This window comes from Scatophagus argus, chromosome 11 (assembly GCF_020382885.2).
Source record: "Scatophagus argus isolate fScaArg1 chromosome 11, fScaArg1.pri, whole genome shotgun sequence".
In the NCBI taxonomy this organism is placed as follows: Eukaryota; Metazoa; Chordata; class Actinopteri; family Scatophagidae; genus Scatophagus; species Scatophagus argus.
The window spans coordinates 5656282-5671329 of record NC_058503.1 but is presented as its reverse complement, the minus strand read 5'-3'; the positions used below and the strand labels follow the sequence as shown (position 1 = coordinate 5671329).

Here is a 15048-nt window from a genome sequence, read left to right as displayed (position 1 = left end):
TAAAGATGTGACTCTATGCGTTTCTGTCCACATTTGTTGGTGTACAGTACAAAATTTGCAATAATGAAAAAAGGAGCAAAACACCCTGAGTGTAAAAACATGTATTAAAATTTTATTTACAGACATGTACAAAAATATTGTCCCTCTTCCTGAAGTGTCCGTGGACCCTCCTGTTGGTCCACAAATAAATACCAGTAGAGAAATAGGGGTTGGGGTAGGAGTGTGTGTGGGTGCGTGTGTGTGTGTGTGTGTATAAGAGGTGTTTGAGTCTTAGGGTGTTTGGTCTGCTGGGTTCATCACTCGGCCCATGAACAAGATGGATCCTGAGAATACAATAGAGATAAGGTTAACAAGGTTATATTTATTCTGTTCAACATCACCTGACTCAGTTTACTTAAAATATATTCAACAGGAGGCAACTCACACCAAAGCTATCTAGATAGATTACCAGCACTACAGGTAAGAGTAAAGATCATGTATTTTTAATTTTGGTGAGAACTGAGAGGGAAACTGGTCTTTCTTGGGATTCAAATTCCTAAAATTGAGCAAAGAAAAGGAGTGACTGTAACATCTTCTAAGCTCCTTAGTGGAAGTTGTTGCACCTTATGTTGCATTCAGTTCGCATATCTGTCCACTAGAGGTCGCCAAATTAGAGATGTTTAAATCTTTCCCATGGAGTCTTACGCTGCAAATAATGCATACTTAATACTGATGCTGCTCAACATTTTTGAGTGCTCTTTTTGAGATTTAGTTGCATCTTTATTCTACTTTCTGAAAGCTGTTGGATTCATTTTCTGTAGTATGGAAATAAGTGACAGACTTGCTTGACTTGTCATGTTTTCAGTCAATTACAATGGACATCAAACTTTTGTCAAACATAACATAAAGATAAGACTGGAGATATTTTTACATCATTTTGTTACAGCCACCAAATCCTATGAAAAGACCAAAACGTGTTAGTCTGATCCAGGTTTTAATAGGTTCTGGACACCTTGGATCTCTATAATACAGAACATATATCAGGTTTTGGATATGCTATACTTATTATTACATTTAGGATCAGTTAAGTCTTTTCATGGAGGTTGTTGACATTAAAAATAATACACTGTTGTAGAATTTTCAGACAGTGATTGTGATGAAGAGTTAAAACATTCAAAACTACTGTTACATTCTTTAAACAGCAACCTCTGCAGACACAATTGGAACGAGTTACATGTGTCTCCAATGTAAAATAAATACCTGTGTTAATCTGTCGTAGAAGGAATAAGAAAGGTCGATCTGCCTTGAAAACAGGAGCACGGGATCGTTTGAGTAGCACCATAGCTGCAAGATTAATAAAGATTTTTTTTTTTTTACCATCTTCATTCCAAAGTCTTTGCTGTGTTAAAAGAAATGGCAGCAAGCAAGTAGAACCATGTTTAAATAACATATACAACTCCTTTCAATATTATACAGGGTGTTTCTCACCTGTAGCAGCAGCTGCTTTGGTCCCATCTTCTGTGACTTCTATTCTCACTTCATGGAAGGCATCAGATACATAAAGACTGTCCTCCACTGCAGGAAGAAACAAGCTGTCAGCTGCCAGCAGAGCTACAGTGATCAGTCAGTGACCTGTAACTTATGGCACATTATGCTCTGGTAAATGCATTCAAAATGCTTACTTATTCTGTGAAAACCTAATGAATCAGATTACAGGAACTTTAATCAACATCCATACTTTGAATTATTTTCCAATGAGTTGATATATTGACCTGATATTCCAGTGAAATCAGCTGCTGTCGGATTAAAGGCGTCACTGATGCCCATGGCGGGAAGCACTGACCTGAGGTTGAACTTGTTCTGCATCCTGAACCTGTGAACACCATAAAGAAAATTGTTTGTACATCATCTCCCTCCATGCTGAAAAAAGATGCTCAACGTCTGAGTCTAAAAAAAATCTGTAACAGGGTACACAGTCTCAACCTGGGTAGGAAAATATCCATCTTGGTTCTACGTAATCCGGTGTCCCAGGAGGCCAACTGACGAGCAGTGAGCTGAGACTCCAGGCTGGACAGTGATGTCTTCCTCTCGCTGGGCAGGACCACCTGCAGGCTCAGGGAACGGCCCAGGTACGGCAGCTCCAACACGGTGTAACGCTGATCTGATGCTGTCCTGAACTGACCTGCCAAGGACGGCAACAAATACAACTTTTCAACTGATTTATTTAGAAATTATTTTTTGATTTGTCAATTAATCATTTAATCTTTAAAATGTCAAAAACATAATTAGCAGTGACTTAAGTGAAATGCTTGTTTCATCTGATCAACAGCCAAAGACCCATAGATTCTCACACCTGAGAATTTTAGCCATCATAGCAGCTTGGCTCTGAGGGAGGCAATGTTGTTGTGTTTGTTGGTCTTTCAGTCTACTGCTTTGGTCTCAACTGAAATATATCAAACTATTGTGTGGATTACCATAAAATATTGAACAGATCATCATGGTTCCTACATAATGAATTCTAATAAGTTTCTGAATCCTCTCTGGTGATGATTTGACCCTTTCTGTAGCACCTGCATCATTTGTGGTTTGCGTGAAATATTAAATGGAATGCCACAAATTATCTTATTATCTAAATTATATTACATATATCCTCAGAGTCCAGTCCAGTCCAGCTGATAATGACAACTTCGACAGCTGTGCTTATTAGCAAATGGTAGCATGCTAACATGCTAAACTAAGATGGTGAACATCATAAACATTATACCTGCTAAAGATCAGCATGTTAGTGTGTTTACAATGGCATGTTAAGGATCCAAAATTTCTTATATGCACACATTCTTATAATACGATTGGTGAATTTCATTAGTTGAATTCGTCAGGGATTTGTTCTTTCTCTTTCCATGCACGGATGACGTCTCTTACCAAAGCCGACCTCTGTGGCCTGATACATCATGGGCACCTTGATGGCTGTCCCATCTGAGAGGATGAAGGGCAGGTTCTGGGTGTTGGTGTACAGGAACTGTTTCTGCCAGATGCCCTTAAAAGCCACCGTATTTACCAGGGCCATCTGCAGCCGACGGCCCCACCACAGGGCCTCTGCTTGCGCCTCGCCCGAGCCCGACAGCTCCCCGCTGCTGCTTCCTGCCTGGACATGCCACGTCTCATCTAGGAGGTAAGGGTAAAGTTTAATGTAAAGGAAATGTGATAAATGGAAGAAAAACATTTGTAGATACACACAGTATGGGATGTGGGGGGGAGTACTTACTGTGAAAAATGATTTTACTTGAATATTACGTCTAATTAAAGAAATACGGTCTGAGAAGTACAAAACACTGCACTGGTCATACTTAGTAGACATTCTGAAATATTGGCTGCAAGAACATATTGGTTCATATCAAAAGAAACCACTGCTGCAAGAACCGTAGATCAGTGGTTATAAATCATTAATTTGTTATTGATTTGAAATCCAGAACAGGCCAAAATACTGATCTACTTTGTAAATTGTAATGGCTGACAGGAAACCGCTGCCTGCCAACACATCCAGCTGAAACAGAGCCACGTTATTAATTGAGGACTCCATTTAGCTGAGAAACAATATGTGTCTTTTTTTGTTAAATGCTCCACGATGTCCACCAGCTCATTGCTAACAGTTACTGTACAATGCTGGGTTTATCTGAGCTTTTTTACTGAGGTTAATACTAATACTAACTCTAACAGTTTTATAAAGCTGTTTGGTTTACCGTGGTGGTTTCCTGCTCGCTCCAGCTGGCTGAGAGTGTGGTTGGGTTGGCTGAAGTTGGCTCGGACCACGGTGCTGTTGGCCCAGGCTGCTGCATGTTGTGAGAACTCAGATAGGAGCTGGACGCCGCTCTGTATGAATAATGTGCAGGTCTGCCGCAGCCACATCCCCTGGCTGGTGTTGCTCATCTCACTTTGTGAATGCAACAGGAAGTTTTGTACCTGGACATCTGCGGGATAGGAAGGCACAGAGCACAGGTCAGACTCAGCGGTGTGGTACAAGCAGTAGGAAGTTGGATGGTTGGAATGGAATACGTTCTCTCTGTCAGTTGGAGGCAACAGAACACAGGGATCTTCCCATCTGATAAACAACAAGAACTTTGAGATTAAATGATCCACACTGAAGTTAAACACACAGTCTTTCATGATGACGGCTTTCCTTTAGTAGGGGAAAAGAGGTTTAAAAGCTCCCACATTTTGTTCTTTCTTTCACTGTTTGTATGAACTGCTTACCTCTGCCTCTACCCTCTACATGTCTCATTTATCTTACGATAAACCCAAGAAAAGTAGTCACTATCTTAAATAAGCACGTTTTTCCTAAAAGCAGTCACTACAGTGTGTTACTTCTACCAAAAGGTGGTGGCATCTCTCCTGCAGAGTGCTGAACTTGTCAACTATTTAGTAATTTGCAAGCACATGACTTCAGAGTTGAAATGATAAGTTGGTTGATTGATTAGTTGATCATCAGAAAGTAAATCTGCTAATGTCGGTTAAGTCATTTATCAAGTAAAAATGCCAAACATTTCCAACTTCAAAAAATGTGAGAATTTTCTATTTTAAACTGCTTTATTGCTTCATTGTAAACTTATTAACTTTGCCTTTTGGACTACTGGTCAGACAAAACAGTCAAATTAGAAGATGTCAACTTGTTCTCAAAGAAACTGTGCTTGACACTTCATAGGCCAGATGTTTCAGGAAAATAAAAGATGCAGACCTACATGACAGCAATGCTTCAGTTTCAATTTAATGTCTTCTTTTTTGTATTCTATGAAAGCAATTTTCAGATCACAGCTGAGGTGTCCTGCTAAATTAGAGCCTGGTATCATCTGTTTCTATTGCTGACTGACATGTGAGGTCACGTCATGAAGGTGAAAGAAACAGCAGCTCCAACTCTCATTTTGTTGGTAATTAAACACACTGACCTCTCGACCCAGGAGCCGAGCTGCAGGAGTGGTTAATGAGATTAGAGTTGGTGTGGAGGCAGGTATTATGGCTCCAGACACCACTGTGCTCTGCAGGCCCAATGGCAGCACCGCTCCACACCACCTGGCACCAGCAGTACTGAGGGCTACCAACAACCTCACAGCACAGCACGACGAGCAGCTAATTCTACCTGAGTGCAAGCTTTTCACTTCCATATCAAAAATCAGGGATGAATCCTACCGTTGGCGTTGTATCCGAGTCCTTCTTCCAGCTGGGTCAAAGTGTTGCCTCTGGCACCGAGCTGCAGCAGCCCCAGAGACATGGAGACGCTCACAGGGGACATGATCAGGTTGGAGTTGTTCTCTGTCTCGATGAGCGTCTGGTAGAGGCTGATGGCGAACCTGGCGTGCAGATCCTCCATACTGTCCTGAAGGCTGCCGTTGCAGTGGCTTCTCTCCAACAAACAGAAGTAAATGAAGAGTGAAGCCACTGGCAGGCGACGCATGTCCTCTGTGCTGCGGGAAGGGAAGCGTCCACAGGGTGCAACAGGTGGCCCAAATAAACGAAGTCCTGTAAGCCCGAAAGAAAGAAAATAAATAACCCACTGAGGTCAGTAAGGTCAGCTAACAGGTCAACTTCCAGTGGAGCTCACACCAGCACTGTGATATGATTATGCTGTGGTATCATTTTATAAAACTTTTAACGTCTCGATTTGCAACAGTTTCACCTGCTCTAATACATAAAAGAGAACACAGGTATTGCATTAAACTGCATTAAATTACATTCACTGTGTGGCTTTGATAAACATTTGACATAGTAATCCAGAAAATATTCTCTCAAGATATCGATTTCAACTATTTAGTTCACAATTGGTGTCATAGCTCCCAGTATTCAAATGCATGGCATTATACCTGTATGTTCATTTTACATTTATAAAGCACTCTGGATGAGCAAGCTGAATTGCTCAGAATAAAGTTTACTGAAAATTTAAATTAAGCAACACGCAAAATCTGAAAAGACACAAACATAAGTTGCAACATGGCGATAAGCCACTGACAAATATCAGTACTGTATGGTCACAGCTAATCTTAAAATGAGGTGATGTTTCTCTGCAAACATCCCAAAGGTTTGTAAAAACATTAAGCTACATCACAGGGACAGTGTTGCAAAGTATACTCAGGTACATGAATGCTGAGTGTACTTGTATTTTACATTAATGATTCCATACTTCTGTAACACTGAACTTCAGCTTCACTACATTTTTGTTGCTATATTAATTCAAGTAACAATCTTATACCAGTCTAATATGACTCGCTGGGGTCATTTTTCTGCATAACTACCACAAGTGTATGTTTCTGATGATAATTCATTTATACTTACTGTACTGCCTAAATTATTGAAATGAACACCGCAGCCTACTAAAGTGATGAATCCTAATAAGCTCTTCAGCTCTTCATTTATGTCTCCTCCGATGGAATGATTGTCTGCAGCTGCGCGTCCTACCTGCGGACAGGTGAGGTAGTATCCGTGTGGCTCCAGCTGTTGTCTCAGACTGGCACCAAACCATTCAGCCTCTGCGCGGGCGCTGCGTCCTGTCTGTCCTCGGCCGTCAGTCACTGTCACCGGGTTTTTTTGTCCCTGCTCTCCCCCGACTATCGGTCTCTTGTTCGGTCCTCCGGTCGTCTCTCACTCAAGCAGTCTGTAGTCATAAGACCGTGTTTAAAGGGGAACGCTCCGCGCCGTGTTTGCGGTCTCCGTCGGCGATGTCCGTACCACTCGTTCGGGATTCCTGCAGCCCCGGGGCTATAAGGAGCCAGGCGGAGGGAGGCATGTCACTGACCAGCAAATCCCAAACCGGGCAGAGGGAAGAAAGAAAAAAACCACCCACACACGCGTGCACAGTACAGCAGGCACGGCACGCGCACACGAATGGATGCACGTTCTCTGAAAATGTAATCAGAAAATTGTTGGGATCTATTAATAGCCCGTAGAAGAGATGGATCTCAGGAAACACATAAGATTTTAAGAGGGCCTAATAATGACTTAAATCTGTTGCTTAGAAAGATATTTACAGCATACCTGTTTTGTGCCTGTTCTCAGGAACAGGTGGTGTTATGGAGGAGGGTGTAGCCTAATGTTAAACGAGGCACGCTATATTGGGACACCTCACACATATCATACATTATATGCCCTTGTCAAAAAAAAAACAAAAAACTTTTGACCTCTGCACTGTCTCCAGCATTTTCTCCTTTTCATTTTTCACATCCTTCCTTTCCATGGATGCAGTGCATTACTTTTGAAGTGAAAATAGACAACACTTTTTTCTAAGGTATCTATGTCTTTCTTTCTTTATGTCTTTCAATTATCTTACAAACTGTTCGTTCAGTCTACCTCCCACTTTGCGGGTGTATGACTGAGGACCTGAGGACATGCAGTGTTGAATTTGATGCAGTTTGGACTAGTGGCAAGTTTATATTAATACACTTTAAACAACCAAATAGTGCTCTAAAAGAGAAAAGTATACTGTGAAGACAAAGTTTATAGTTGGCACATGCCCAGTTTACACTGGAGAAGCAGCAGGAGTATCGGTGTAGGAAGCTAAGCAATAAGTGTCCTGCTGGGGACCAGGACAGCAGTAAGACACATTATAGCCACGTAAAAGGCCTGCCTCAACAATCAATTGAAGTGTAGGCTACAACATATTGCTCTCTCCAAAGCCACCACAAACCAATTTGTGCACAACTGCTACTGCTAATGTTGCTGTTCAGCTGCTTTATATTTTCTGTTTACTTCAACAGTATGAGCAAGAACAAAGCTTAAACTTACTGACTGAAACTAGATTGTTTCAATTATTTTACTTCTTATTGACATCCATGTCATGACCATTTTAAATTTAATGAAGTCACTGTCCCTGGGTGTGTCAAACTCCCAACACAGATAGACAGCAGAGGACAGAATAACAGCAAAACATGGTAGATACTCTCAGCAAAGTTTTTGCTTTTCCATGACAATTTTGGCACAAATTTACCCATCAGTTTCGCACCCTGAGCATGAAGTCAGAGGAGAATGGCAGCTGTGTGAATATAGTCAGGGGTGTTTTTTTATCTTTGCTCCGCCCATCCTCAGACCAAAATTGATTGGTTTGTATTGGCCAGCCCAGTCTCATGGCACTCTCACTGCAAAGAGTGAGAAGGTCCCTGTAGGGAGGAGGTTGGGGTGGATGGATGAGTCACAGAGCTTTCAGGACACCAGGGTTTGTGTGAAACCAAAAGTCTACTATCAAAATCATATTCAATCAAAGCTTGTTTGCACACAAAGACATTTGTTCTTGTAAACAAGTTATTTGGCTTTTTGTTGCGATGATCAAAAGACATTTCTGCCATGAGCGTCACACTGCTGCGTCAGTATTCTAATTGGTGCTGCTTTGTGGAATGTGGCCTCACTCATTTTATTAATGCTGTGGAAGGAATTTAGACGCACAGTTTTTTGAAGGCATATAATCATAAACAAAGGTACTTGGAATTTGTTGCCCCAACATGCAAAGAAATTTATCACCAGAGTTCATAGAGTTCATCCTGAGGGCAACATGTGGGCCCAAGCCAAATGTTATGGCAATCTATAGACGCTGAGACGCTTAACTGAAAAGACAAATGTCAACCTCATGTTGGTGCTCAACGGAAAGTCAGGGGCTCACCTAGGACATTTGGATCTATTGTCTGAGACCACAAATGTTTCAACAAAATTTCCTGACAATCCATCAAGTAGTTGGATTAAATTGGAATACTGACAGCCAAATTGATTTTGTGATATCTAATCATCCAGAAAAAAAGAGAAAAAATTCAAATAGAATATACATTTCAAAAGCACAACCAGAACAAATGATAATTATTACATCATTGTAATCATTAATGTAATTAATATATAATTGTAATTCTGTAAAATATATTCTCTTCACAGCTTTTAATGTAATTATCTTGCAGTTAAAGGGAGCAGACTAAATTGAGGAACTTTTCTCTAGTTCACCAAAAAAAACAAAAAAATCCTACTAATCCTACTAATACTAAGTATAGATTGCTTTTACCACATGCACATATTATAGTTATTTTAATTGGCTGTGTAAGCACTTATCTGAACTAAAGAAAATAAGGTAAAGAATCGTCTGTTGTTAATGATAGCATGCCCTGTATTTCACGTAAAATCAATGTGCTATGGAGTGATCGCCCCTCAGCTGTACCTCTTAATTGGGAACATGACAGTCAGCAAAATAAACTGCGGGCATTTTTTCCCATGAAGGACAGAACATGATTGGTAGCCATCAGGTATTTGGCTGCTTTGTCTAAAGGGGAATTCCGGCCATTACTGGACTTGACCAATTAGTGGAGCCATGCCTTGGCTTCATTAAACAGAGTTGCCACATTCTTTAAAACGCCACATCTCTGGACACAGGAATTTGGATTTTTAAGGACTGGGATGGAAGAGATGAGATGTCACGGTAACTGACCAAAGACAATTGTTTGAAAAGATGCCACCATAAACAGCAGCTTTCATCTTGGCGGTTATGAGGCCCTTGCAGGAACACTATGTTAGAAATTCACATTTGTGAAGTAGAAATAATGATTTTGTGCTTTCCATTTCTGATCCCTGGACCAATTGCAAAGCAAGCTGCTGCTCCTCTGAGGGGTCAGGATGAAGGGGAGCATACTCAACAGTGTCACTCTGCAGTGTAGTGCTCAGGAAGCCTCAGCTTGCATGCTAACCATAATCATTGTTCACTTATTTGTGCCGGTAATTATGTTTCCTCAGGAATGTTTCATTACAGTGTGCTAATGTTAACAGCACGGTTACTCTCCCTGTTCTTTGAGCTGCCAGTTTACCCCACAGTTTGATCAGCTGCCACTTGGTTACAGCCAGGCCAAGCTGAAGTAGTGACCCAGCATGCCGACTGGTTTGTACCAGGCTATAGCCGGTACTGTTGTAGTAGAGCTGTTCTGCCTTTGAGGGTCCAAGTCAAGTTCCAAGTCTTTATAAGTAAAGAAAAAAATCAAGATGAAAGTCTTTCAAAATGCTGACCATTGCCAAAGTTGTGTTAACTTAGTTCAAGCCCTGACCTCACGTATTTTAAGTAGATCTGCAATATCTGCCTGCTGCTGTCATTATAGAGTTTTAGCCATGTGGGGTGGCTCTGAAATTTCTCAACAGTTATGGATGGACGGATGGATGGATGGATGGATGGATGGATGGATGGCCCTGAAATCTGTTTCTCTTTAAAAATTTGTCAGGCACCAACACAAGGTTGACATTTTTTGTTTTGAATGACAAAATGGAATCTGTTGGACTGAAGAACTGTGAAAACTTTGGTGATCCCTCGACTTCTCCTCAAGTGTCACCATTCTGTCAGTATTTTAATTTGTCCAATATTTTGTTCATGACAGAATACTGTAGCTGCAAAACTGATGTCATCAGCCTCCACTATGCAATTTGTATTTAGTGCTAATTAGCAACTTGGCAACATGGTAAACACATTTCAGCCGAACATCAACATGTTTTCACGTTGCCATGCTAGCATTAGAGTTTGGCTCAAAGCACTGCTGTGTCTAAGTACAGCCTCACAGCGTGGTTGTAGATTCTTGATAATGTTTATTTAATTTTTCACTAACACAGAAACATATACAGGATATTCTACCACTATTATTATGCTACAGGGACATTATTCATGACGTCTGTGTTCTAGTGAACATCTTCAACACATTTTCAGAATGTTGTAATCAGAACAAAGCTGTAACCATGGACTCTACATTGGAAAGACAAAATCTGATATATCAGCGGGCCTGTTTATCCCAGAAAAAAAGAAGAAATGAAAACTTATTTCCTGTGATATAGCCTACATAGCACCATATTACATTTTAGTTTTCCACTTTGTCTCCATTTGAAAGTAACAAAGCAGATAGTGGTCTAGTGTTTGAGAGTAATGATACCTGCCTAACAGCATAGTATGGCAACACCACTTGGACAAATTACAAGCAGAGCAGTAGTACAACACAATACTTGAATCAGAAGTAATGAAAACAGCAGTTTGTTAAGTTTTGGTGTTGTTTTTTTAATATCGATATATTTTGGGAGGTGGGAGGGGAGGACACTGTGGTGCAGTGGTCATCACCTTCTCCTCACAGCAAGAAGGCTCTGGGTCTGAATCGCAGTCAAAATCTAAATGTACATCACTGCAGTAGTGTGTTTTGAACTTAGAAATATCCTCCAAGCTATGTACCCTGAACCCTGAAGATCAAATGTCTCTCTGTTGAGTGAATGCATCCTGCTAACTGAGATAAAAGAACCAATAATTCTTGTGGATCTGTGTCTGTTTGGTATGAAGATATTACAAGAATTTTAAGATAAACCAACATTCACCAGTAAATTTATTACAATATTTGACATTCGAGGCTAATCTAACCTAACCTCATGAAAGAAAGTGCATATTGTGATATTGGTTGGGTTTAGTAGTTCATCAAGTGATGCATGTTAGTGAACTGTCCTTAACAATGATACTAATACCTAACATACACACGTGTGTGTGTGTCAGTCTGTGTTTCCAGGAGCTTATCATGGTTCCGTGAGAGTTTTTCCTTCCATAACAAAATAAGTTCGTTGATGAGTGTCTGTGTGACTCTGCGATGCCTCCGCCTTTCTCCACATGGCAGCAACTTAATCCCTAACTAAGGGAGGCTTTAGCCAGGCTCTCCATTCAAACCGCTCACTCCAGTCCCCTCTCTGCTGCCTGACCTTTGACCTTGCAGGGAAAATGATAATGAATGGAGAAGGAAGGGGGAGGTTTACAGAATGGAATAACCACAAACCACAGGAACTCTGTATGGTTTGTGGTCTGGGTTTTAACTTCATTCAGCCAACACAAAAGCATCTGCTGGAGGAACTGTCATGTAACAGATATGAAGAAGACGGGACAGATGGTGAAGGGGAAGAATTACAACATAGAAAACGAAAAACACGAACAAAAACAACAGCATCATCATCAACACTGCTCGGTTAGCTGTGCAACATAGGTTATCATGGTGATGTACCCTGGTCAAATGGGAGCCAGCTTCATGACTGTGCTGCGCTATAGTCATTCATAGCTTACTAACCCGCTAATGTAGGGCAACAACAGTAAGAAAACAAGAAGCAGAAAAAACAGGCGCAATAAAAGAATATGATAAAGCAGACTCTGGGGATGTATAGATGAATAGTGGTTTAATATTCAGCAGAGTTCACTAGTAATCAACTCATTCTGTTTCACCTCCAGTGCCCTACTTCCCCTCAGGCTCCTGGGCCTTTGGACGGTTCAGGCGGGGAGGGATTAGAGGGGACGCTGGTGTGCGGGGCCGGGCCGGGCCATGCAGCAACAACGCCAGCAGCGCTGTGAACCGGTGTCGCCAGAGTGATCTGCCAGGTACGCCATGGCGGATTAGAGCCACTAGTGCTGGCACTGTGAGAGGGGCGACGTGAGGGGACGTGTCCCACGTAGCACTCACCTCACGTTAGCATAGCTCCTGAAGAACCATGGGAAAAATACTGCTGGTTGATATTTTGAGCACAACAAGGTAGATGGGAGTGTCAAGAGAGCAGCTGAGGATGTGAAAACACATGGGGAAATTCCTTTGAATTTTTAAGACATAGCTTAAATACTCTTTATTGTAACGAGAAGAAAACAGCTGGGACACTGTCTTAGATCATGTTTGTTCTGACAGCGTATCAGACCAACTATGGAGGTTTGGATTTTTGAGACTTTCATTAATCAGGATAGTTAAATGTTAAGTCGCTAGTTGTAGTAGCCTTTTCAAACTGTTGCACTATGGCACCATCTGCTGCCATTTGGTTCTGTAGTGAAAAACTGTCTTCTGCATATTGATGATTAGATGATTGACAGACATCAAAGTCTGCCTCTAGAATGACTCTGTTACAGACATCCAAGGAAGAGTAATAGCTGACTCAGCAATCAATTTTACAACTGAGCCCTACTGCCTTTTCATGTCTCAGTTAAGTGGCATGAATGAGCTGACCTGAGTAAAGCTGGTTGCTTCTTATCAATGTTATTGCTGTTTCCAGTTAGCCAGTAATGGACTGGTTGCACAGCAGACATTTTGACAGGTCACAACAGGAACTCACAGGTCTGTGGATGATTTCTGCATCCTATTATATAGACAAAAGTATTGGGACATCTGACCATTACACCAACAGGGACTTTAATGACATCACAACTATTTTGTTTATTCATCTGACTGTGGACCTGTCACTGCCTTTAACAGAGTGCAGTGATAAGGATTCACTCAAGTGAAAAAAAACAAACAAACATCCAAATAAAATGCATAATTTCAGTGACCAGTTACATCAAATATCGGCTCGGAAATCATGACACACCATCAAGCAGAGAGCGAAATGTTTTGCCACTGTTGGCTAGTTATGTTCCCTCGGATGCAGTGGCACATGGATTGATGTGGGAGACAACCCTGTGCCAGTAAAATCTCCAAAGCACGTTGGATGTTTAGACAGGGACCCTGAATAAATGTATTTGGATTCATAAGGACAGGCAGTGATCCATTGACAAAAGCAGTCATTCAACCGAGCAGAACAGAGGAGCTGGTGACACACGACTGCCTTGGTCTGTGAAGTTACCATGTGGTACTTTTGTGTAATTGATCTGAATACTTGTTCCACTGCTGAAAGTCTCACAATAACACAAACTAACCATTAAAGTGTGGCTGTTGAACTGCACAATCAGGCATAATTTATTGCTCTCATACCATGATTGGTGCCAAGTTCGGTTGAAAACGACCTCTTAAACAGAATCTTATCAATGGCATCAGGTTTTTCACTGCTCATTATGTGAATGTGGTGTATAGAAAGTGCGGCGTCATACTTCCCATAGTGCCTATGTTCCCTGAAGGCAACGTGTTACAGGAAGGTCTTCAGCCTTCTTTGTCATGCTGTCACTCATGATTGCACGCCCCTCTAAGCTGATGCCACGCCCCCCGTGCCAGATCCGGGCCAAGATGTTGAGGCTGAAAAGATGAGACCAAGAGAACAAAAGATTGGAAGGTGAGAAAAAGACCCGAAACCCGAAAAAATAAGAATGTAAAAATCTGCTACTGAAAACAATACGTCCTGAAATACTGAAATATAGAGGCCGAGAAACCCTGTGAGAGAACCCCTTTCTACTTTCTTTTTACAAAAATTGTTGTCTGGGGGCACCTCGGCTTCATAAACTCTTCAGTGATGAGGTGATCATTATGACTCCTGGAGGTTTCTCACCCTCATCAGCACACAGCAGTAAAAAGAGTCTGTTGCAGAAAATATGTAAAAGTTTGTCAGGGATCTGTAGCTCTCAACTTTCAGACTGATTTGTTTTCCAGACTTCTTCATGTGTAACCTCTCCATGTGGAAGCAATACATTACAGCGCTCTCTGTGTTCAGTTGGCTGAAGGTGACGTCACATCTGAAGGGCTGCAGGGAGACTTTGCCATCACAACCAGTGAGCTCTGTTATTGGATTTCCCTCTTCGGACTGTGTGGAGACCTCACAACGAGACTCACACCTGTTTAAATACTCAAACTGTAGAGACAGGCAGGTTTCACAGGCTGAGCTGAAACCACAGATCATTAAAGATTTCCCTAGACACAGAGGAGCATTACAGACCTCAGTGAAACAGAGACAGAGCACAAAGATACTTTTTAAGTCCTGAGTCCTAAATTTTAGGATTAATTATCTGAATTTACCTATTTAGAGATTAGTTTAAAATCAATATTCAGCTCTATCTAATCCCATGTTCAAATGAAATCTTTAACTTCAAAGTTCAACACAAGGGGGCAGCACTGGACTGCATTAAAAGACTAAAAACTGCGCTGTCTGCTGGGATGTGCACAGAAAATATTCGTTGTACTGGATGCTCGAGTATTCAAGACTAAAATTATTATTCTGTAGGTTTGTGTGCCTGTTGGATTTTCTGAATTTGCTGGTGATAATTTCTTTATTAATGCTCTCTTCACACCAGATTGTCTTTCCCACTTTCACAACATTTGTTATTTTGGAGTTCAAATGTGACTATACAACCTTAAAAGCCCCTCTTCACACTTAAATTAT

The 15048-nt window shown here is 41.3% G+C and overlaps 1 protein-coding gene across 1 annotated transcript; it reads right to left on the bottom strand.

Annotated features, from left to right (window-relative positions):
• Positions 1–45: 45 nt before the first annotated feature.
• serpine3 (serpin peptidase inhibitor, clade E (nexin, plasminogen activator inhibitor type 1), member 3) lies at positions 46–5578 on the bottom strand. Its single transcript, XM_046404231.1, has 8 exons — positions 5161–5578; positions 3720–3947; positions 2902–3144; positions 1963–2161; positions 1752–1852; positions 1468–1554; positions 1240–1323; positions 46–323 (listed from the first exon to the last, which is right to left on the bottom strand). The coding sequence occupies exons 1-8, from the start codon at positions 5423–5425 to the stop codon at positions 271–273; spliced, it is 1260 nt and encodes a 419-aa protein (XP_046260187.1). The 5' UTR covers positions 5426–5578; the 3' UTR covers positions 46–270.
• Positions 5579–15048: the final 9470 nt, after the last annotated feature.